The 22,084-nt window shown below is 42.0% G+C and overlaps 1 protein-coding gene across 2 annotated transcripts in view; it reads right to left on the reverse strand.

The window, feature by feature from the left end:
• Positions 1 to 22,084, reverse strand: part of Arhgap26 (Rho GTPase activating protein 26) — a 392,964-nt gene that overhangs the window by 123,850 nt on the left and 247,030 nt on the right. For both annotated transcript variants that reach the window (XM_057788492.1, XM_057788491.1), the window contains exons 15-17: positions 21,995 to 22,082; positions 19,806 to 19,864; positions 18,260 to 18,365 (exon numbers count right to left, since the gene is read on the reverse strand). In XM_057788492.1, the coding sequence (XP_057644475.1) occupies positions 18,260 to 18,365; positions 19,806 to 19,864; positions 21,995 to 22,082 (253 nt within the window). The remainder of the gene's footprint in view (positions 1 to 18,259; positions 18,366 to 19,805; positions 19,865 to 21,994; positions 22,083 to 22,084) is intronic.

Genomic DNA, 22,084 nt, shown 5'->3' on the forward strand with positions numbered 1-22,084 from the left:
GGCCCTTGCCTGCCAACCCACCCCCTATTCTATCACCAAATCTGAGCAACCACCCTACCACCTCTATCCATCCCCCCTGTGTAGTCTTTAATCTTGGCCCCTTCTCTAGAACATACACCACCAATTCCATCTACCTGAATGATCAAGAACTGTCTTTCTCCAGGAAGGATCACGAGACCAAGACTAGAAAGCACCCCCACATGCCTGCCTTCCAACCCAACCTCATTCTGCCACTCATCTTCAATAGGGATCCTAGACTCATATCGCCAACTCACCCAGTGCCCTTTGCCTGAGGAAAACTTCTGAGTGCCTCCCCCAAGACTTCTGAAGATCAGCAGTGAGAATCTTCTAGCTCTACAGAAGGTCGGATCCTGGGCTTAGAAACTTCACCAGAGTAGACACAGGACTACTTTTGAAACTCCATTTGAACATCAACACCAAATTGTGCAAAGACTGAACCCTAAGCCCCATAGAGTTGTCATGACCTGACGAATTGGGTTAACAGGAAACAGCTTCAACCAAGAACTCCTACATGCTCTGTTCTTGGGTTGTTTTAATTGTTTTGTGTTTTAGGGACAAGACGTTTTCTTTGACCAAGTGATCCAATTCCTCTACCTTATCTTCAAGACTTGATATTCTTTATTTCTCCTTGATCAAGTCTCTCTGTGATGATTTTCTCTGAATTTGAAAGTTTTATTTCAGTTTTGGCCTTTCTTCAGAAATTTTCTCTTTATTAAAATCTACTTTCATTTAATGAAATGTTTCTATTATTTAAGTCAGCTGTTTGAATTTTCAATATGTTCATTTTCATTTATCCATATGCTCTCTGAGTTCTTTGATAATGTTTATTATTACTATTTTAAATTCATGGTCATTTTTCTTGAGGTATATTATTCTGGGGTATGATTTTTTTGGTGAAAATGTATTTGTTTTGGTTACTCATGTTTGGGTATTTACAATGGGATCTAGGCCTCTGGAGTTTGATCACATATTGGTGGTGCTTCTTGGAGTGGAAATCATGTATCTCTTCTGTTGGGTGGGGCTTTATCATTATAGATTTTTTCCCATATGAATGTCTATTGGTGGAATGGGGTACTAAAGCCATCTAGTGATCATTGTGTTTATGCCCATCTAATTTTAAAGCCAGCAGTGTTTCTTTCATGAAATCTGATGGGCCTGACTTTGTGTGGGACTTGATCTTTCTTTCTTATTACTGTCAATATTCATTTTTTCTGTACATTCAGTGTTATGACTATTATATGACATAAGAGTTTCTTTTCTGGTCCTGTCTATTTGGTATTTTGAATGCCTCTTAGTATAAGTTATGCCTCTTACACCTTGATAAGTATTTCTTCTTTTAGATAAGAAAAATTTTCTTCCATGATTTTCTTGAAAATATCTATGACATAGATCCAGGTCTCTTTTTCTTTTATACCTATTATACGGTGGTCTTTTATATCTTTACATATACATATATATGTATATGAAATCTATAGAAAGCTATACATCTATATCTATTCTATATAGACATATATCTATATAAACATAAATAGATAGATAGGTATAGATATAGATATAGAAATTGATATTCCCTGTATCCTCTTCAGTATTATTCTGGCTTGATTCAGCTAAAACTTACCTTCAAGCTCTGTATTTATAATGAATGAACAGGACATCATGAGCATGACTATAATATTGATTCTTTGAGACAAAAATACACGCACATTGAGAGGCTCCTTCATAAGTACCTGCTTTGCCAATTCAACATCAATGAAACACGTACCTCAGAGAGGAGCAGGACGAAAGTATCCACAGACACTTTCTTGGTTCGCAAGCAAATTGAACCCACCTGTTCCTATTTTGTCACAATGCTACACAGAGCCAGCTTTGAGCTACTGATCTTAATGGAGGGGACAATTTTCAATTATGCACACTAAATGGCAACAGAGATATTCCTGAAAGTTTTCAAACCACAAGCATCTAACTGAAACCCCTTTTCCAGGGACTGAAAAGGCAAGGTAAAGAGATACCAAATGACCCAGATTCTACAAGTCTTCATCACAGGTGACAGCTGGAAAGAGGTCTGAAAAACACTGACACAAACGCTGAGTGTGGGAATTTCAACTCAACCAGGGCATGGACTAGACTGAAGCATGAACATCCCCAAGGTGAAGAATTCAAGGGTTGTGCCTAAATTACTGCCTCCTTGCACTCTAGACTGGGGCATATCCTTTGCTTCACCCAAGGTTCAGCTCTGGGAACATCTCTGTGTCTAGTCTGACTTTACCTACAGCTAAACTACCCCTTTTCCCACTGCAGTGATAGAACACAAAGTCTTGAGAAAATAGTAGGCACACACTACACCACTGAACTACACCCAGGCATATGTACCCTCTTTACTGAGTTACTACAATATTCTAAGCTGGGTAAGACACAAACATGACTTTTGCTGAGACTTCCCTTTTTCTCTTCATTAGCGACGCTGTTAGTTTTCTTCTTGCTGTCCATTTCCAGTAAGTTGGGAAAGTACAGATTCGTGGTACACAGCAGTAAAGGTAAAGCAGGAGGCGTGTGAAGGTGTGCCAGCCTTCAAGGGCAGGTAACAGAGGTGAGAAACCATTAGGCTTAAAGATCTCACTGGAACCAGTCCCAAGTGGGAAAGGCAAAGACTACCCAAGAGAACAGGAGTCTAGACAATGACAGCAGGAGCCTCCCCTCCATCCCAGGTCTGCCCCCACCACTCCACTAGGTGATCTAGACAGCTGAATCCAGAATCAGAAAGAGACTTCTCTATTCTGTTTTCTTCCTTGTTTGTCTGAGATGAGATGAAGTTGTCCTGGAACTTGGGGTCCCTCTTCTTCTGCCTCCTTGGTGCTGGGATAAGATTTCTCTTTGACCATATATTTAACTTTATAAAATTCCTCATACCACTCAGAAAGATCTGACGTATCCTCTCACAAGACTTCTACAGTGATGATGGACAGAAATGGTGGCACCATAGAGGGGGGGTGATCTGTACATCCAGGAACAGCGAGCTCTTTAATGGTTGTGTTTGCAGTTGCTGGAACACGGGCAAGCTAATACAAAGGCTTCCTAGACTTGACATTCTGGGATAAAAAGGACTTGACAGAGCCCTAGTTAGGATCAGGTGGCAAGAGGCCATGGTGCTTCTGTGTCATCTGTCTGGTGGCTTAACATCAGCCCCATGAATCCTACAAAAAAATTCACCCCTTTAATGCCTTAGTTCCGTGGTTCTTATTCCCATTGATATTCTAAGCTTTAAGCTAGGCTATTCCGATTATTGATGTGAAATACATTCTATCAACTTCTACCCCAACCCCTAAAACCTGGTTAACCATCTTACAGGTTGAATGTTAATTATACATTCTCTTAAACTTCATGTACTTAAAAAAAAAAACACTAAAAGTGGACAAAAAATAATTTGTAACACACACAAACACATATTTGCTCAAAATTTTCATGTATATATTCATATTTACATGATTATATATTTATATGATGGTTACATTTATATTTGTTAAACTCCCTGTGCCAACACTGAGTCCTCTTGTGTCCCCACCCCACCTCCATTCCTCTGACTTCCAGGGAAATATTAACATGGTTATCAGTGTAGTAGTTTGAATGAGAGCTCCCCCACAGGCTTGGGCATTTAAATGCTTGATCTACAGTTGGTGGTGCTCTTTGAGGAGCCTCGGGTGGTACAGTTTTATTGGAGGAAGTCTGTCACTGGAGGCAGACTTTGAGGATTCAAAGACTTGGCCATGCCCAGTCCACTCTCCCTCCTTCCTGCTTGTGGATCAAGATGTGAGCTCTCGGTTGCTCCTGCTACTATGCTTGCCATCTATTGCCCCCTCCCTCGGGAAAGTAAGACCAAATAAACTCTTTCATCCATAAGTTGCCTTGGCTATGTGTTTTATCACAGCAATAGAAAAATAACTAATATAATCAGTGTGTATCCTTTTGAACTGTATTTTGATATTTTAAAACGGATTTGTCTGTGCCTGATTAGAGATGTCTGATGTGAGTATAAGTGCATGTGTGAGTGTATGTAATTTTCAAAAATGATATCAGAGTGTTCTGACCTTTTAGTTTGTGTTTTTCGCCAAATTTTGTCTTTTTAGGATAAATGCTATTCATTCTTTCAAATGCCTTGTAAGTAAGCCAGCATTATTTACCCCTTTCCACATTAACAGGCACTTGGTGCTGTTTCCTTCCTGGATGCTCTGAGCAACGCTGCAGCAAACAACCCTGCACACACCCTCTCGCACATGTACAGTTTGGTGAGCTGTCTAACAACAGAACTGCAAAGGTTTGCAGAGCTTATGCATTTCTTAATACTGCCATTGTATTCCTCGCAGTGGATCAGTCAATGCTTTAGGGTGATGGCTAGATAGAAGAGGGGACAAGTTGAGAAACAAGGAGAATTCCTTTGCATTGTGTTGAGAAACCTTAAAAACCTCTGAGTATTGCATGGGCAGACAGGTGATTATAGGAAAGAGAAAACAGTTAAAAGGCAAAGCCAATATCAAGATTCAAAGTGCATCTTTGGTCACTGTGATCCTTATTAGCAGCATCCAGACCTCACTGAAAAGAGAAATGACTAGGAGCTCCTTCAAAATAAAAATCTCTCTGACCCTCCTCATCACACTGTGGCTGGGGAGATTGTTTATGGGCCTAAAGATCTACTTTCTACATGCAAACATACACACACACACACACCTCTAGTAGTACAGCCAATGTTAAATAAACCAAGATATAATTTTATAGCCCTCAAAATAAATTCGAGTTGTTAACAACCTAAAAGCCTACTGTCCCTTTATCATAAGTAGATAACCAATAAGGACTTAAAAAAAAAAAACCTTCATATTGATGATCATGAATTCTAATCAGTACATAAAATGCTTATTTACATAGCTTTGTAAAATGTTGACCCTCTAACAGAACAATAGTTGTTATGCACATATGCACATTTGAAATGTTAAAGGAATGCTTGCTAAAATGACAACCCTTATTCTAGGTAATAATTATAACAATTTCAATGTTACACTTAAAAGTAACCATCAGGAAAGACATAGCTTTAGCCCCTACTCTTCCTTCTCCACTGTGTGGTCTTTTCTTCTTGCGTTCTCAAGTAGAGTTGGGCTCCCTACCTGAGCTCTTACACCATGCACGTCACACCTATGTCCTGGCATCCAGCACTGTGCTACAGTTTATCTTTGAACAGACCCTGGTTCCTCTCTGAGCTGAGTTCTTGTTCTCTAATAGAGAGGTCCCATGCTAATTGTTGAGGACCTGTGTAGGATGGTGTGCCTGGCAGAAGTTAGTCAACCAGTCAGCCCTTCTGAATAGGTCCTAGCAACAAGGCATCTAATGAAATAAGAACATACAGTACAGGTTTTCTTCTACAGGGTTGGCTGGGAAATAGTTTTGTCTTTGCAGGCTGTTATGCCTTCTATTGCAACATTCTAACCTATCACTTTAGCCTAACGGATGTTATTGACAATATGGAAGCAAATGAGTGAGGCTGTGTTCTGGTAAAACTTTATAAACATTAAAATTTGAATTCCAGTAAATTCTCATGTGTCATAAAATATTGTTTTCCTTTAGTTTCTTAAATTATAGTAAAATGGAGAAAACTATTCTTCAGCAGCAGGGGTTCTAATTCTACCCTAGCAGATCTGACAGAAGTAGATGGGGGGGAAAGCACAGGGCTAATAAATCAGGACAGATCGAGAAGAAAGAGGAGCCTAGGATAGAGGAAAAGCAAGTTGGCCTCATAGGAGTGTGGATTCATTGTTATTTTACTCTAATTTAAAACTAATTATACAAAGCTCTTATTTAATTGATGTCTAAAGAAGTCAGAAAAATAAACTGTCATCGTTAACAGTCATGGCAATCTTAATTCAGATAAATCAAGCAGGCAAACAGAATGCAAAACTTCCTAAATGACAAGGTCTTTCCATTTCTAGGGCTTCTAACCTCAGCCCTCACCGGGGCAGAGGTGCCAGAGAGCAGAAGTGCAGACAAAGGCCAGGGGACGAGGTAGACAAAAGGGATTCTGTCTGAGAATAACCAGAGATTGACTGTCTTGTCCCCATCCCTGTTCCACCCAGTCCCACTACATGAAGTTATAGATGCCTCTTAAGTTAAAAGGGGCTCAGAGGCAGAGCCTGCTCCTCTCATTAAAATAATTATAACTGTTTAAATAGCACACATGGTTATTATATAAAATTTCTGAAATAAAGAGGCCAAGAGTAGAAAGCCCAAGTTAGAATGCCATGGCTACTTTGTACACTATTTTCAGTGTACAGTGTGTGTGAGTGTATGTGTGTGTGTGTGCTATATGTAAGTATATTTTTTAAGTTATTAAAAAAAGAATTCTTCTAAATCTACTGCTGAAGAAACTTAAAAGGTTGGGAAACTAGCTCAAAACTGGGCATTAAACAAGTTTACAAAGAAAAGGAAGAGAAACTCAGTCAGGCCAAATTATTCCTTATTATAACCCAATAGAAATAAACACTTAGCAACTTGCCTTGTCCTCAGAAAATGCTACAATAGACTAATACACACAGAAGTGAATCCGAAGGCCAAGTGTTCCCGTCAGTGTAGCCCCGGCCACGTCTCCTTCATCAGAGATTATCTTTGGCATCAGTAGCACTGAAGAACATGGCGGTCAGTGGGCTGGCAAGTCCCAGAGAATACACAAACGGGAGGCAGCCATTTAACAACACAGAGTATATAACAGAAACCACACTTATTAAAAGCAAAATCTACTTGGAAATTTTAGCTTCCTTTTTAAAAAGCAGCTTTATCGTCAAGTTTGGAATTTAGTTTTGTATTGCATTGCCATCTGAAGGGAGCACCTGCAGGGCAAGATGGCATCACACATCTGCGTAAGACTTACCTTCAATTTCTGCCCAATCAGATCAGACTTAATCATGAGTAAAAGCCATTTCTGATGTACCATTCATATCAAGAAACCCAACAAACTGATGTCACACAGAGCTAGTTACGTTTTTGCCATGGTTCTCTGGTGAGGACTGAAACCAATGACATTGTAAATCAGGAATAATTTGGGGAAAGAAGCTCGTAAATGAGTGGTAGGCAAAGTTGTTTATATGACAGCTCTCTTTAGAAAGGAAGTGTATGTCTTAAAGTAGCAAAATCGTAATTCAGAGGATGAAAGAACCTGACCAGGCATCTAGATGGGAAGACACAGAAGACCCCAATCTTCCTAGTGACAATTAAGTGTGTCCAGTTCTGAGGGACTGGTGAACCAAGCCAGAATTTTCATTCTATTAAATATCAAATGCCCTCGGTCCAGGGTGTGCCCAAAGATAAGGAGAGAAGGGAAGCTAGACCCTTGTGAAGTGCCAGCTAATGTCAAATCAGAATAGATCATTCTGAGGAACTAGGACATATGCCAAGATATTAGAATAAGAAAATGTTGTATTGTATTTTTTTTTTTTTTTGAGACAGGGTTTCTCTGTAGCTTTTTGGTTCCTGTCCTGGAACTAGCTCTTGTAGACCAGGCTGGTCTCGAACTCACAGAGATCCGCCTGCCTCTGCCTCCCGAGTGCTGGGATTAAAGACGTGCGCCACCACTGCCCAGCTTGGACTGTATTTTTTATTATGATGGTGTTATCTTCACATAATGATGCATGTTCCAGTTGCTCAGATGCCCCAAACAGGTAGCATTTGTGCCAGGCCCTTAAGTTTCTAATGTAGAGATTCTTTATGGCAAAGAATAGAATTTCAGTCAACACTGAGCTCACGAATAACTGACACTTTTTACTTACCAAGCATCCTATAAGGATGGCAAGTACAGTATCATTGTGTGTGTGTGTGGGGGGGTGATTTCCAATTGGGTGACTTTGCTCATAACATACGCCAGCTGAATACCCTACTGTGTGTATTACCTAAGAACGGCTATGGAAACCCTGTGCTAGAAATGCTGACTTGTAGAAGAACCACAAGAAAACAGAAGTGGTTGGAGCTGAGACTTTGCAAAGTCAGTTCTCCAACAGGTGACGTCTGATACTTTCCCTGAATACATGTTTAGTCTTTCTTCATTTATTCGTTCAATGAATAATCACCAAGCGCCTACTTTTACAGACAAAGCATTGTCTAGGTGCCAGGCATAGAGAGCAGTGATGGTCAGGTGGGCATTGTCAACTCACAGAGCTCATCGTTCAGGAGAAGATGACAACAGCAAACAACCAAGTAAGTGACATATAAAGTTTATTTGATGGCAACACATGCTGGGGGGTGGTTAAGAAATGGAAGTGGGTGGGGAATGCTGGGACAGAAGGATGCAATTCTCTGACCAACTAAGGAAGGTATCTTAGAGAAGGAGGCACAAGTACGGGGAGACATCTCCAAGGACTGAAGGGCTATATCCTGGACACAGCTAGCAAGATGGAGAAACAGAAGTAAGGGGGAGCAGGAGAGTGTAGTGTCCTAGAAGCTTCTGGAAAAGAAATTCTTTCAAGGCAGGAAGAGTAAGAAAGGAAGAAAGAAAGGAAGTCTGAAGCTGACTCAGCAACACAAAGTCACAGGCAACACTTTATAAGGCATTCCCTACAGTACTAGGTAGAAAGCCTATTAGAAACTGGGTTCAAGAAAAACCAACAGGAAGACGGTACTCGTGAATAGTGAGCACAGACAACTATTCAAGAAGCTCTAAGAATGTAGGGAAATGGGATGCTGGCTAAGAGGGCATGGGTTGGGGAGGCTCTTTTCAGTTGTTTGCTTAGCTTTTAAGGAGCTGAGGAAATTACATGCATATGTGTTAACGTGAAAAACTAGAGGGTAGGAGAAGGAAATGGGAGGACTGAATGAATGAATGAGGTCCCAAGTGATGGGCTCTATAGCCACAGGATGAGCGTGACAGACTGCCTTTAGGTGGGAACACAGGATGGCTGGCGCAAACACCAGGCGTTGATCTGGTGGCAGAAGTCTGAGGAAGTTCTGAATGAATCTACATTTTCTGTCAAATAAGAAGTAAAATCTGGGATAACCGTCTAGAAGAGAAGAGACAGTAGCTGGGGAAAATGCAAAGAGGGATGCAAGATAGCAGGAGGAACCTCAAGACAGCTTTGCAATACCTGATTGGCTCTGCTTTCAAGTATGTTACTGCCCCAGAAGCCTCTCGATAAACTTCCTTTTTTTACACATAGTTTAAATTACTACAAGCTAGCTTTTGTTGCTTACAACCAAACAAATCAACATGTCATCCCTACTTTGAAGCCTAAGATGTTTTATTTTCTCACTGAAGGCCTGATTTTAATAAAGTTGGACCTAATCATGTTCACCTTCAAGTGTACAGGAAGACCTTGCAGTACACCAACAAGACCAAACATTCTGGGTTACTTTCCCGGCCATTGAATAGGATGAGGTTAAAAACAAAACAAAACAAAACAAAAAAACAAAAACAAAAAACAGACTTATATTTATATTACAGAATGGGAAATAAGATCAGAATGCTGAACTGCTCAAAGAAAAATATCCCTGTACAAAGCAACAAAGCAGAGGACTGGCAGGGTGGTTCCCAATATCTTACCCTTTCTTCCAACCTTATGTAAGTTAAACTGTAAAAAGGACAGAGTGTCTCCTAAGGGAAAATAAAGCCACATGTATGCAGTCTTCTTTGTGTGGACATTCAAGACGCATATGTAAGACCATGCTGGGTGATAATCTGGGCAGCAAGGAGCATACACTTCACAGAGGACCACCCTGTTTAATACAGGAAAGTATCTGAGAGAACAGAAGGAAAGTCAGTCTCCCACAAACAGCACCATTTCAAATATCACAGAGATGGGTGGAAGTTTCCAGATCACGCAGACTAAGAAGAGATGTCGTGATATAATATGTCCCCCTTCAGGAAATTAAGAATTATTAAGCTGAAGTAAACACAGCTGCTTCTGAGATGAAATCAGTCTTGTGACACCAAGAAGCAGGAGAGTGGGGAGGGGAAGGGGGAGCAAGAGCCGCCCTTCCACGGAAATCAGTTCTGCTAGGCTTGCTCCAATGAGCAGGTGCTTGGCTCCCTGGCAATGAATCATGGAGGTCCTGAGTCTTCACAGAGAAGTGTGAGGTTTGCTGTAGGGTGAGACCTGAAACCAGATATAACAGCTCTTTCTCCCAGCTGGCCCTGGGCTAGCTCATCTTTTGCTTAGGGACGGTGAGATGCTCAGCCCTCTGGGCACACAAAGAACCAAGAGAAGTTTTTTTTTTTTTTTTTTTTTAAAGTACAGATGCATACAGAAATCTTTCGAGCAGGAAGGACCTTGTGTGCTGTGTTCATCAGCATCTAGCCCCAAAGGCTTTGCTTGCCAACCACACAACTATGAAGAAAGCTCCATCCACTCAACACTAGTAACCGGTTAGGGTTTAGCTTCCCCTCTGAAATGCATGGGCCTGGTTCTAGGGCTATGTGTATGCCAACATCATCTCAGCTTGTGCTTCTCTGTGTTGGTCGTTAGAGGTTATAAAGGTCTGGGACTATGGTCAGGAAGTTATAAGCTATCAGGCTTCAGTTACACAATATTATTTGGAGGCCATACAGAATTCATCAATGCATTGCTGGCTGGCTGGCTGCAATATGTGTCAGAGAAGCTGATTACTTATTTAAATGCTTATGATACAATGAAATGCCATGTGGAGTTGGGGGCATATCATAGTGGTAAACCACTTGCCTAGCATGTATGGAGCCCTAGCTTCCATCCCTAACACCATCATATATTCATTCATACACAGAAAGAGGATGTGGGGAGCAACTGATTCCTGCAAAGCTATAGAAGAGACTAGATCCAAATCAGGCAGTTTGGCTCCTCTAAGTTCTCCCTTAATCACTGTGCTCTCAGTGCCTACACATAAACTGCAAATTCCTACAAGTCTGTCTTCCTTACCATGTATGAATCACAACTACTTAAAGAATTGGTGAAAACCAGCCAGTGTAAAAAGAGTATCTTCTGTGGCGGGATGTAGCTCAGTTTGTAGCATGCTTGCTTAGCATGCACAGAGCCCTGGTTCTGATCAGCAGTAACATGTAAACCCAGTATAGTGACACACACCAATAATCTCAGCACTCAGGAGGTAGAAAAGGTGGGACTTGGAGTTCAAGAGTATCCTTGGCCACATAGAAAGCTTGAGGTCAGCCTAGATTCCACAAGCCACTGGCTCAACTTGCGCTGACCACTCTTGCCAAAAGAGTTCAAGGTCATTCCTAGGGACATAGGGAACTTGAGATCAGCCTGGGTAAGAGAACTTAGCTAAACAGCAAAGAAAACTCAGAAAATACTCAGCATGCAATGCAAAGAGTGTGTGGTACTCAGTCAGAAAGGCCTTCAGTTTCCCAAAAGACATTTAATCACCAGTTCCCAGAGTCAATGCAGAACTCCAGGCTTTGCTAGACCTGGCAAAGAAGGAACTAAGGCAGGGGACTGTCGCTACTCTTGTTCTCACAGTACCACCTGCAGAAAACAGTGGCAGAAGCTAAGGAGAAAAAGAGAGGGACCCTTTTTAAAATGTGAGAGGCAAGGTCAAGACTGACGCTTTGAGTTCGAAAGGATAAATTATAAAACAGGAAAGTCACTGAAAAATCCAAACGGGAGTGGAACAACTAAAAATCAACAAAAGGCCCAATCAACAGGCCTTGCAGAGAACCAGTGGCTTCAAGCCAAGCATTCCCCATTGGGGGATGGATGCTCCATGGGACGAGAAAGGTGAATATGGAAAGTTTGTGGATTTTCCTTTCAAGACAAAAGAAAAAAAAAGAAGAAAAGAAAGAAAGAAAATAGACTAATAGACTTAATTTGTGTCTAGTAGGTAAAAGAAATTTTACCTAACCCTAAAGGCCACAGACCATGAAATTCTTAAGCTGAAAGTATTTGACAATGGTTTAAAGTAGGGTTGATCTCTGATTACTTCTGCATTGGCACTAGTTTAAACTGATAAGCTGTCTGTTTGCTTTAAAATAGGTGGCTGTCCTCTCTTCAAATAGGGTTTCCTTAGCCTCTGCCAAAAAGTCCTGGAGAGGGTCTTTTGAGAATCATTAGTCTTAAGACAAATGGAGCAGAACAACTTCTCCCTGCCTTATGAGCATGGAAACCACTGGAAGCAGTATCTCCTGGTTCTTGCAGAGGCTTCCGACCTATCATAAATAGCTGGTCCTTCAAGAGGAAAAAATGTAAGAGGCAGTCAGGTCAACAGTTCTCGTAGCCCGCTTCTGCTTGTTTGTTTTCCTGGTCTCCAAATTCTGTCTTTGGAGATTAGTGGATTGGTAGTAAACCCAAACACATGCACTATGATCAGGCAGGGAGGAGGCATAAGAACTGGACCAGGCACAAGAGACAATGGGGCTCTAGGGAGCTATAGAAAACTGGAGAGGCACACTCTGGCAGACAGTGTGGCTTCTCCTCAGCTCTAGCCAATTGCTAACACAGACACTGGAATTTTTCTAGTAAAATTACCCCCTATAAAAGTGTCTGAAACCTGTTTAGATTTTTAAACCAACAATGTGTGGCAGTATCACCAAACAGAACACATGTGGTTACTCTAGCCAGAGACCAGTTTGCAACCTCTAGGTAAGAAAGAATAGCAAGGGAGACAAACTGGCCACCCCTGGGAAGCCTCTGATCTAACAGAAATAAGAGAGATGTTTAGCAAACTGTGCTGGGGCAGAAAGTGGTATACATAAAAAGGGAGAAAGAGAAGATAACGAGGGCTCAGGAAAGTGAGCGGTGCTTGAAGCAGGAAGGAATCGTGTAGGCTGAAGCATGTGTCTGTGCTGAAGCTAGGAGGAGGGAGTTTGGGCAGGCAGAGGCTATGGAGCAACCACTCCAGAGAGAAGGAAATGACCGAGAAAGGGGAAAGATGAACCAGGAGAGATGTCTGAGAAATGACCACGAGACTAGTCATGTTTCAGCTCCACCAGTATCCCTCAGTGTCTGCTGACAATGCATTCCATAATAGAGACACAGGGCGATTATAAGAGACAGAGCTGCGAAGTCCAAAGGGGCTGAAGACTATGGAGGGTTTCATCATCAAGGCAATGGTAGAACTGCTTATAAAATTTTGGGTTTGTTTTGTTTTGTTTTTTGTTTGTTTTTTGAGCCTGGGTTTCTCCGTGTAACAGTTCTGGTACCTGGAATTAGCTCTGTAGACCAGGCTGTTCTCTAACTCACAGAGATCCACCTGTCTCTGCCTCCCTCCCGAGTGCTGGGACCAAAGGTGTGCACCACCACCGCCTGCTGCTTCTAAAGTTTTCATTGTTTTTGCTTTTTTTAAAAAAAAAAAACAAAAAAAAACAAAAACAGAGCAAACTGAAACATACTGTGCTCCAAGTTCTCTAGCTGCAAGGCCTACAGTCCATGGACTGGAAGGGACTCAGCCATTGCAACCAGGGAGAAGGCTTTACTAGCAGCCCGGGAAAGACTGACAGCTTGGGGAGTTAGTGCTAGAAATAGAAAGAAGTACATGAATTCAAGAAATAGAGAGCAGTTCAGTCAAAACTAGACAGGCCTGGCAGTGGAGGACAACAAGTGTGAGGACAACGAGGGAACAGCAGTCACGACACAGCTCCATGGGAGATCAAGCCACAACCACCAGTGGCCGAGCAGCTACGCAGTGCCATGCTGGCAGCAGTAAGGAGTCTGGTGACTATTAGAGAGAACATGGGTTTGGGCGATGGGATACACGGCTGATGGAAAGGCAGCCTGAGAAGTCATAGGAGCATCCATCTCAGACAGTGATTCTATCAGAGACATTAACTGCAGTGAATGTGATTACAAATTCTCATTGCTATTTGATTTGGTGGCAAAAAAAAGAGTACTACCATTTTTCATGCTTTTAATTAAAACTTCATTTTGAATTTAGTCTTTGAAGCTTGGGATGGAGAAAGCATAGTAGAGTTATGTGTGTGATATATGCCAGTGTCATTCATTGGTGCCCACCTCCTTCTATTCTGATCCCTTAAGAATTCTATGGAATGGTATTTAACCATTAGGTCCTACCTACCCTTTCGGGATCCAAGGCCTACCTTGTCTTATATCCACGAGCATGTCTGCATGAACTCAACCCACTGTTTCTAGATCCTAAAAGAAATTTACTTTCTTCTTAAAAAAAAAAAAGTACTTTTTCAAAGTACTTAGGCTTCAGTCATAGGATTGAGGATAAAAAATGTAAGCCACCAGATCCTTAAGACTTCTGTGAAAAAGGAAGTCTTTGTTACTTCTATGCCAAATATTCCCCCATTATTCTCTCACGATCTCCATAACTGTTACACTGTTAGCATTTTTAAAGTCACAACATGCAGATGATCAAAATACACATCAAATGGAGTGATGAAAATAGCCAGGAATGGGAGAGCATAAGCACAGAATCAATTCTGCCTTCTTTATTACTTCTTTACCCCCAAATCTCATAATTTGGTGTATACAAGTCTAAACTGCAGAAATTGGCCATTTGGTCCCGTATGCCCTGGCTGAGTCAGCACAGCACTGAAATATCACTAGCAAACTTAACATCTGCTGAATGATGCTCTGCTAGGGCTACTTGGAATGGACACCATACACTGCCTAAGGGAGGCTCCAAGCTACCTACGAGCTCTGCTTTCATTCCAGTGTCTGTGCCTCCTGCAGCAGCTCCGGTAAATCCTCTCTGATAACCTAATCATGATGATTCCCTTTACCTTGCTGATAATTGCTTTGTACCAACACACACACACACACACACAAAAAAAAAAAAAAAAAAACCTTTGATGGTAAATCCTGGAGAACATCTTGGGAAGCATCATCATGACTCCTGAAGAGGCTCAAGAAGAGACAAGGTTTCTTCCGTTCCTGACAAGCACTGATGTGCAGGGACACAATGTAACATCTTATGACCCTGAGAGGAGGCTGGCTGAACAGGAAATAACCAGTGTCCTTCAGAAGTCACAAATTAACCAGCTCTCAGGATTGACGTTTTGTGATGAAGTAACAGGTTCCTTGCTAAGCCATTTTGAATTAGGTTTTCTCTTTATTGAAGCCCAAAGCACCCTAAGCAAAACAGTACCACCCATGAGCAGCAAGATGAGGTTCTGTCTTTGTGTACCTAGCAACACAGGGGTAACTGCATCAAGAAAAGAGAGTAAGATTCACTTCGTAGTGTTTTGGGGGAGACCAGCTGTGAAAGGTTATTTTTAATAGTGACCCTTGATGCATAGAGAGTGCATTGAAATCCTCCTGGTTTAATAAAGTTAAGGATAGGCCACTGTGGATGATACGTGTGGGGCGTGCAACACACTTGGAGTCATGGAATGTGTAAACATCAGGAAACCACCATGAAACTGGTCCGTATTACTCATCCATTGCGCTTCTATTCCACAACTATAAGACCAGGAGTTTTCTTTCTTGTTTCTGTTAGAAGTTATCCCTTCCCCCTAGGCCTACCTGGTGAAGCCACAGAAATACACACACACCCCAGAAAACTGAGGCTTAAAGAGGCAGAACTGCAGAGATCCAAAGCTAACTGGGCTTGATCTTCTTCAGAATGAAAATGCATTGTGTTTTACTTAAAGTAAATTCATGTGCTTAGAGTTCAATTTAATGCAAAATCTGGAGAAATCAAAACAAGATTTTAAAAAACCAATTTAATAATGACAATAACATCGTTTGTATTTGATGTGTTAATTTTCTTACTCCATCTTTAATAAGCTTACATTTTCAACTCCTATTCCTCTTTAATACTATCTCCCTCTCCTCAAAAATATTTATATATAGCTGGGCAGTGATGGTGCACACCTTTAATCCCATTTAATCCCAGCACTTGGGAGGTAGAGGCAGGCAGATCTCTGTGAGTTCAAGGCCAGCCTGGTCTACAAAGTGAGTTCTAGCACAGGCTCCAAAGCTACACAGAGAAACTCTGTCTTGAAAACAAACAAACAAAAAAACTAACAAAACAACAACAAAAGGCCAGCAACAACAACAAAAAGTTTATATATGGCCCCTCCTGCAGGTGAGTGTCTCTCAAAGGTCTATGTGTGCATTAACTCTTGGGGAAACAACCCAGAAATGCAGCAGCTGCCAGTAGAGGCACAGTATGGCCCAGAGATGCCAGTGTGCATAAGCACTCTGGGTGGTTCCAGCCACATTTGCAGGCAAGTGACTCCAGACTGCATTCTAGATCCCAAGACACAAATAGAAAACATCTAATTACCATAGTAGATTTAAGTTGGATCAACACAAACATGCGCTCGGTTGCCTGTAATTTTGATGTTCCCTCTGCGGTCTGGAACAAGCCCAACTTTTCTGTGACTTGGATACATCTTAGTAATAATTTTGCTTTAGAGGTCAGGGGTTTTATCTTTTCCTTCTAAGCCCCACCCCAGCCCCCCAATGCATTTTTCTTGAGATTTAATCTATAATTTCTATAAATTTTATAGAAATATAAAATTTTATAAAATATAAAAAAAACTACACAATACATAACGTCTAACTTTCATTCAGAGGCTGAGCTATGCAGGCAAACAGTAGGTAAGAAGAGAAGACTGGTTTTTCTAGCAGTCGGCCACGAAACCAAAACTTAGGAAGGAAGCTGACCATTAAGCAAGTGGCCAAGAACAATAGTTGAGGCCAGTCCTAGGCTAAGTCTGAGCCTGAGAACACTAGAATTAAACAAAGCTCATGCCACGAGCTCAGTTCCCCTCATGGCTAGGCTCTAAAATAAGGAGAGTAGGGTAAGCCAGAGCACTGTTCAGGTAGTATCTGAGACTTCCTTAGCTCGAAAGAAACTCCTGAAACTGTCATCAAATAACACAAAAGGCTCCAGACATGCAATGAAATAAACAACCCCAGAAAAACAAACAACAACAACAATAAACAAACAAAAACTTCGGTATAAATCAGTTAAAAGGTAAGAAGTCAAAACCACTGGCACTTGTATATTCTATCTAGTTGTAGACATCTTAAGTTGGAAAGAGGATGGACTGTTTTTATTATTTTAATTGTTTTCTTCTTTAAATAGTCTTAGCAATCCTCAGGGCAAATTACAATCAGGGAAAATTTCAGTATGGGTTCTGATGGGACACCATTAACTCTTGACCTAATTAAGCTCATTTAAATCATACTGCTTTGGGCTAGTTTCCAACCCTTCTCCCTTCCAGCTGCTCCCAGCCTGAAGACACAGGGGCCGTCACCCACTCACAAGCACCCTTTATATACTCAGCTGAGCATCCACCCTCAGCCTCCCATCTCAGTGTCTGCCTGGGGGATGCAAAGCTCTGTTTGTAACGATAAAAACCAGCTTTCTAGGTAGTCAGTGCCTGACTGCGGGATGTATGGACGAGCAGCAAATCCATCTCAGAGCATCACGAGCTGCTTTCTGAACCAGACTTCCACTTCTTTACACAAATGCCATCAAGGTTCTTCTGACATTCGGGGGGCATTCTCCCTGCAAACTCACACGTTTTCAACCATGCTTCCTAATTATTTCTGAATATGCAGTTCTGATAGGGCATCCCAAAAAGAAAAAAAAAAAAAACAGATCAATAATGGAAAATTCCTTGACTCTGTCCACTTGTTTCTCACCAGCACTCAGAACATCCTCGGTTCTTTGTAAGAGCCTTTTACACCTTTATGGTAGACATAAGTGCCGCCACCAAGAAAGGTAACATCAAGTGCTTGACAGGTGTATGAAAACTAACCACTAACCGTAATAGTCTCCTACAGAAGAATATCAGCTTACCTGAAGGACATGTGTAAAGGCATGCGCAAAACACTCCAGGGCAGATTTGAAACACATCAATTCAGAGTTTGCGGCTTCGTGGGTTAAGCAAACACTTTGCATTCACCCATCATCACCACTACCTGCTTCAAACCCAGATTCTGTGGCCACACAACATGCTCTTCCTCAGTCATCAAAAGAACATCTAGAGCCCCAAACTCCATGGGACCCAACATAATGGTTGATCTACTCTGGACTGCCGTCGATCACCACAAGAGCAAAATCCCCTGCAACCTCTGGTGACCTACACTGCGGCCCTCTGAAGGCTCCACGGTAAAGGCCACCTGGCGTTAACTGTGTTCTCTGCAGTTACTGTAGGACATGCTTCTTTTCTGAGCCTCCAGTCTACCTGATACAACAGCAGGAGGGAGAGCCACAATGACATCATTGTGAATGACCTCACTATGAATGACCTCACTGTGAAGGTGAGAACTCTCCGGGGTGGGGAAGGAGCAGGAGGAGAGGAACCTACTTCGCCAGGTGGTTCATAAGCAGCTGCAGCATCTGCCGGTTCTTCTCCGGGAGCCGGTGAACAAGGCTGTGGATCTCAGAGACTCGGGTCTCTTGGTTTTCCAGCTCTGGGAGGGAAGTAAAGGGGTAATGTTTTATGGGAATCACAGTTGAGTGGAAAGACAAGACCAAGGGAAACTAAAGCCTCAACCCTAACACAGGGAAGATGTTCTCGAGGATTTACAAGTCTGCCTTGTGTGCGTGCCTAGGACCAGCATGGCTTCCTCAGACAGGCCTAGCGATGTGCTTTCTGTATCAGAGTTCATCCAACACTGACTGTGATGAAATGGAGCTGGTCAACTGCACACCCAGGAAGGGAACAAACACGGGAGCAGCTGGCTCCCTAGAGGGCCAACTTCATTTCAAGGAAAGAAGGAACGTTATGCACTTGTGAAGTGGTAAACAGATCTTATGCGAACATTACAAAGGTCTCAAATTTCAAAATAACGTATCCAGATGCATCAAAGAAACCACCCCTGTGCCTAAGTTATGTGCCACACACCAGCCTAGTGGAAAGAAAGCAGTGACAGGTAAAATTCTTAGATCTTTCTGTCATTCCATAACCTGTAACACAGCCTGACACATTTAGATTAAATTTGGGGAAGTGGTGTCATTTCTCTGGGAAATAGATTGCTAATACTCATCATACCTATTTATAGAACTGATGTGAGGTTTAATTAGAGAATGGCTGCTATGGGGCTGGAATCTCTCCCGAGGAAGAATTCACATAAACACCATCTTCACTCACCCATGCCTTTCCCCTCCTTGGTGAAGAGGATAAGCTCAAGTATATAAGGCTATTAGAACATTAGGTACTTACAAAAGTAGGCCAGTAGTGTTACTAGGGTAAACAAACCCTAAAGGCTAAAAGGAACCAGGGAGACGCACAAGCTATGGGCATCATAATACCAAGATCAGTCCTGCCAGGTTTAAATCTGATAGAGAATCTAACTGCCCCACGTAGACAGATTCCAGTATACTTAGGATAGCTTGAACCTAATCCCTATGTATTTTAATACCAGTAATATGAACTAGGGGCCTCAAATGATAGAATCAAAGAACGATCAGACTGTAAATGGAAGACATGGTGGAAAAAGGACGGTAACGTTACATAAATGGTGTCATACTCAGGGAAATATTTCCAACTCTCAACTTAGGAAATGTGCAATGTCTGGTTCATTATGTATAATGTTACTTTAAAGATGGAAAAAAACCCCAGGGAGTTACAACTTCTATAGTCAAAGCTGCTTTTCTGTCTCCTCTTTCCCTCCTCCTATTCCCTCTGACATTTTCCTCTTGCACTGGAGAGTCAAAGCCTAAGTGAAGCCCCTAGCAGCCTTGACTCCATTTCATTTTTATTTTGATACAGAATTTCAAGCTTGTATGCAGACATTTTGCATGTAGAATGTGGCAGGCTAGACAGTATTTATTTTGGGATTCTGAATGTTCCTCGAAATAGAAAAATCTATTCTTTTTCTCCTTGAAACTTCAACCAAAAAAATGCTTACTCGCCGCTTTGATGAAACTTCTTTGAAACTGGTACATCATGAGTGGTCCTGGAAGCATTCTAGAATAAAAATACAGAGACATGGACAAGTCAATTCCACAGTAAGATGACCACTCTTGGTAAGCAGCACCCTGAATGCTGGCAAACAGCACAGCCCAGCTCTAACACGCAGGGCATGGAGAAACAACAGCAATTGATGTAGCCACACTGACTGAAAGCATGTGGCATTTCACCTGAAATTCTCAGTTTAACATTTCCTTCACCTCTTCCCCACCACCAGCACTTTGTTATGGTGTGGGAAGTGGTTTTGTATATGTGTTGCTTTTATTGCCAAATGAATAAAGAAGCTGTTTTCGGCCAATGGCTTAGCAGAAAGGAACTAGGCAGGGAAAACTAAACTGAATGCTGGGAGAAAGAAGGTGGAGTCAGAGAGAAGCCATGTAGCCGCCAAAGGAGAAAGACACAGCTGCCAGTTGGAACCTTGCCGGCAGTCCACGAGCCTCATGGTGAATTATAAAATAATGGAAATGGGTTAAATTATAATGTAAGAATTAGCCAGAAATATGCTTAAGCTATTGGCCAAACAGTATTGCAAATAATATAGTTTCTGTGTGATTATTTCTGGAATCTGGGCGGCAGGGAAATGATCAAGCAGACCCCTACAACATTGTTATATCACCTAGGCTGAATTAGAACTCATCATCTTTCTTCTACCTCCCAGATGCTAGTGTTATAGGTGTTGGTGCCACTCCTCCCCTCTCTCGTGGCAGGAGCGGATGCAGAAGTCCAGCACCAACCCAAAGGCCTCCTTTCAGTCAGGAGTCATTCACGAGCGAGAGTGCATTAGGACATGTCTGAGAGACAAGCAACCACCTACATATCTGCGTCAGCTGGCCTCAGACTCTCATTTCCCCAGAAGCTTGCTGTTGAAATCAGTGTTTCTTGAAATGCCATAAAAATTTTGTGTATGTCTTTTGCTCCCAAGAGGAGTATTACTTCAAAGTACCTAAGGGATACAGGGCACTGGATCAACTGTGTGTGAACATGATTAAATACTAATGAGCTTTTTCTAATAATTCAAATAATAATCAGGGCAGAAGAGATGGCTCCGTGGTTAAGAGCACTGCCTGTTCTTCCAAAGGTCCTGTGTTCAATTCCCAGCAACCACATGGTGGCACACAACCATCTGTAATGAGCCCTTAAATAATAAAAACCCTTCATCATTCGTGGCTCAAATTTCATCCAGCAAGCTTCCCAAGCTCACCTCTTAGTCACCCCTTCACTGAATCTTACTCTCAGTGCCCCCAAATAAAGCCTGCGTTACCAACTCCATTTCTGTGGCCTCCTTTGTTGCTGAACCACATATATCTTTATAGAGTCAGTATAGAGGCTTACCCAACCCATGATTCCAGTTCTCCTGTTTAAGACTACAACCCATCTTCCTGTGTAACTACAGAATTAGTAGTGTTCCCACCGAATGCAAGTTTCAGGTGTGTGAATGTGTGTGTGTGTGTGTGTGTGTGTGTGGTGCACGCGCACACGCGTACATGCGCAAGGGGGAGGGAGACACAGAGACAGAATGACTGAGATGTAAGCAGTGAGCCAATAGTACAAATGAGGGATAGAGGGAAGCAATGATAGTGTATATAATAGTATATAATGGTACAAGGTAATATTTTCTTTCTTTCTCCCTCCCCTCTCCTTTTATTCAGTTAACCACACCAGCAGAGCCAAACAGGGGTCTCTCCAAATGGCAATTTTCTCCATATCTACTTTCTCATTCTTAAGAACCAATATAAGCACTATATTCTGTGTAAAACACAGAACAGTCGCAATAAGCTGGGTGTGTGATCCAGTGTGTTTAAAGAAGCGACTCAGGAGTTCTTGCTTTCTTGGTGGTAATTCAGGGAAGGCCATAGTTTAGGGCATGTCTGAGGCTAATCATCTTAACACACCTCATTAAGAGAAGAGCTTTCTAAATCACTCATGGCACCGCTGCACAGTGACAGCCCATCAACCCTGGGCAATTTATGATTGGCCTGACTGGCTGAACTTAATGCTCCCACACAGAAGCTGTTTCCACAGCTTAGCCACCCACTCAGAAGCTCTCTGGAGGCTGCAAATAAAACTGTTTTCTTCCTGACAGCGTGCTAGCTAAGTGGCTTGCTGCTCACGAGCAGAAGTCCCCACCTCAGGTAGGTCTTGAGAGCACTAGTGACCGTCTTTATCTCCCACTCCGCACAGATATCAGTGTCTGTCTCAGACGCTGCTTTGGGATCT

The sequence above is a fragment of the Chionomys nivalis genome, chromosome 14 (assembly GCF_950005125.1).
Source record: "Chionomys nivalis chromosome 14, mChiNiv1.1, whole genome shotgun sequence".
Taxonomy (NCBI): Eukaryota; Metazoa; Chordata; class Mammalia; order Rodentia; family Cricetidae; genus Chionomys; species Chionomys nivalis.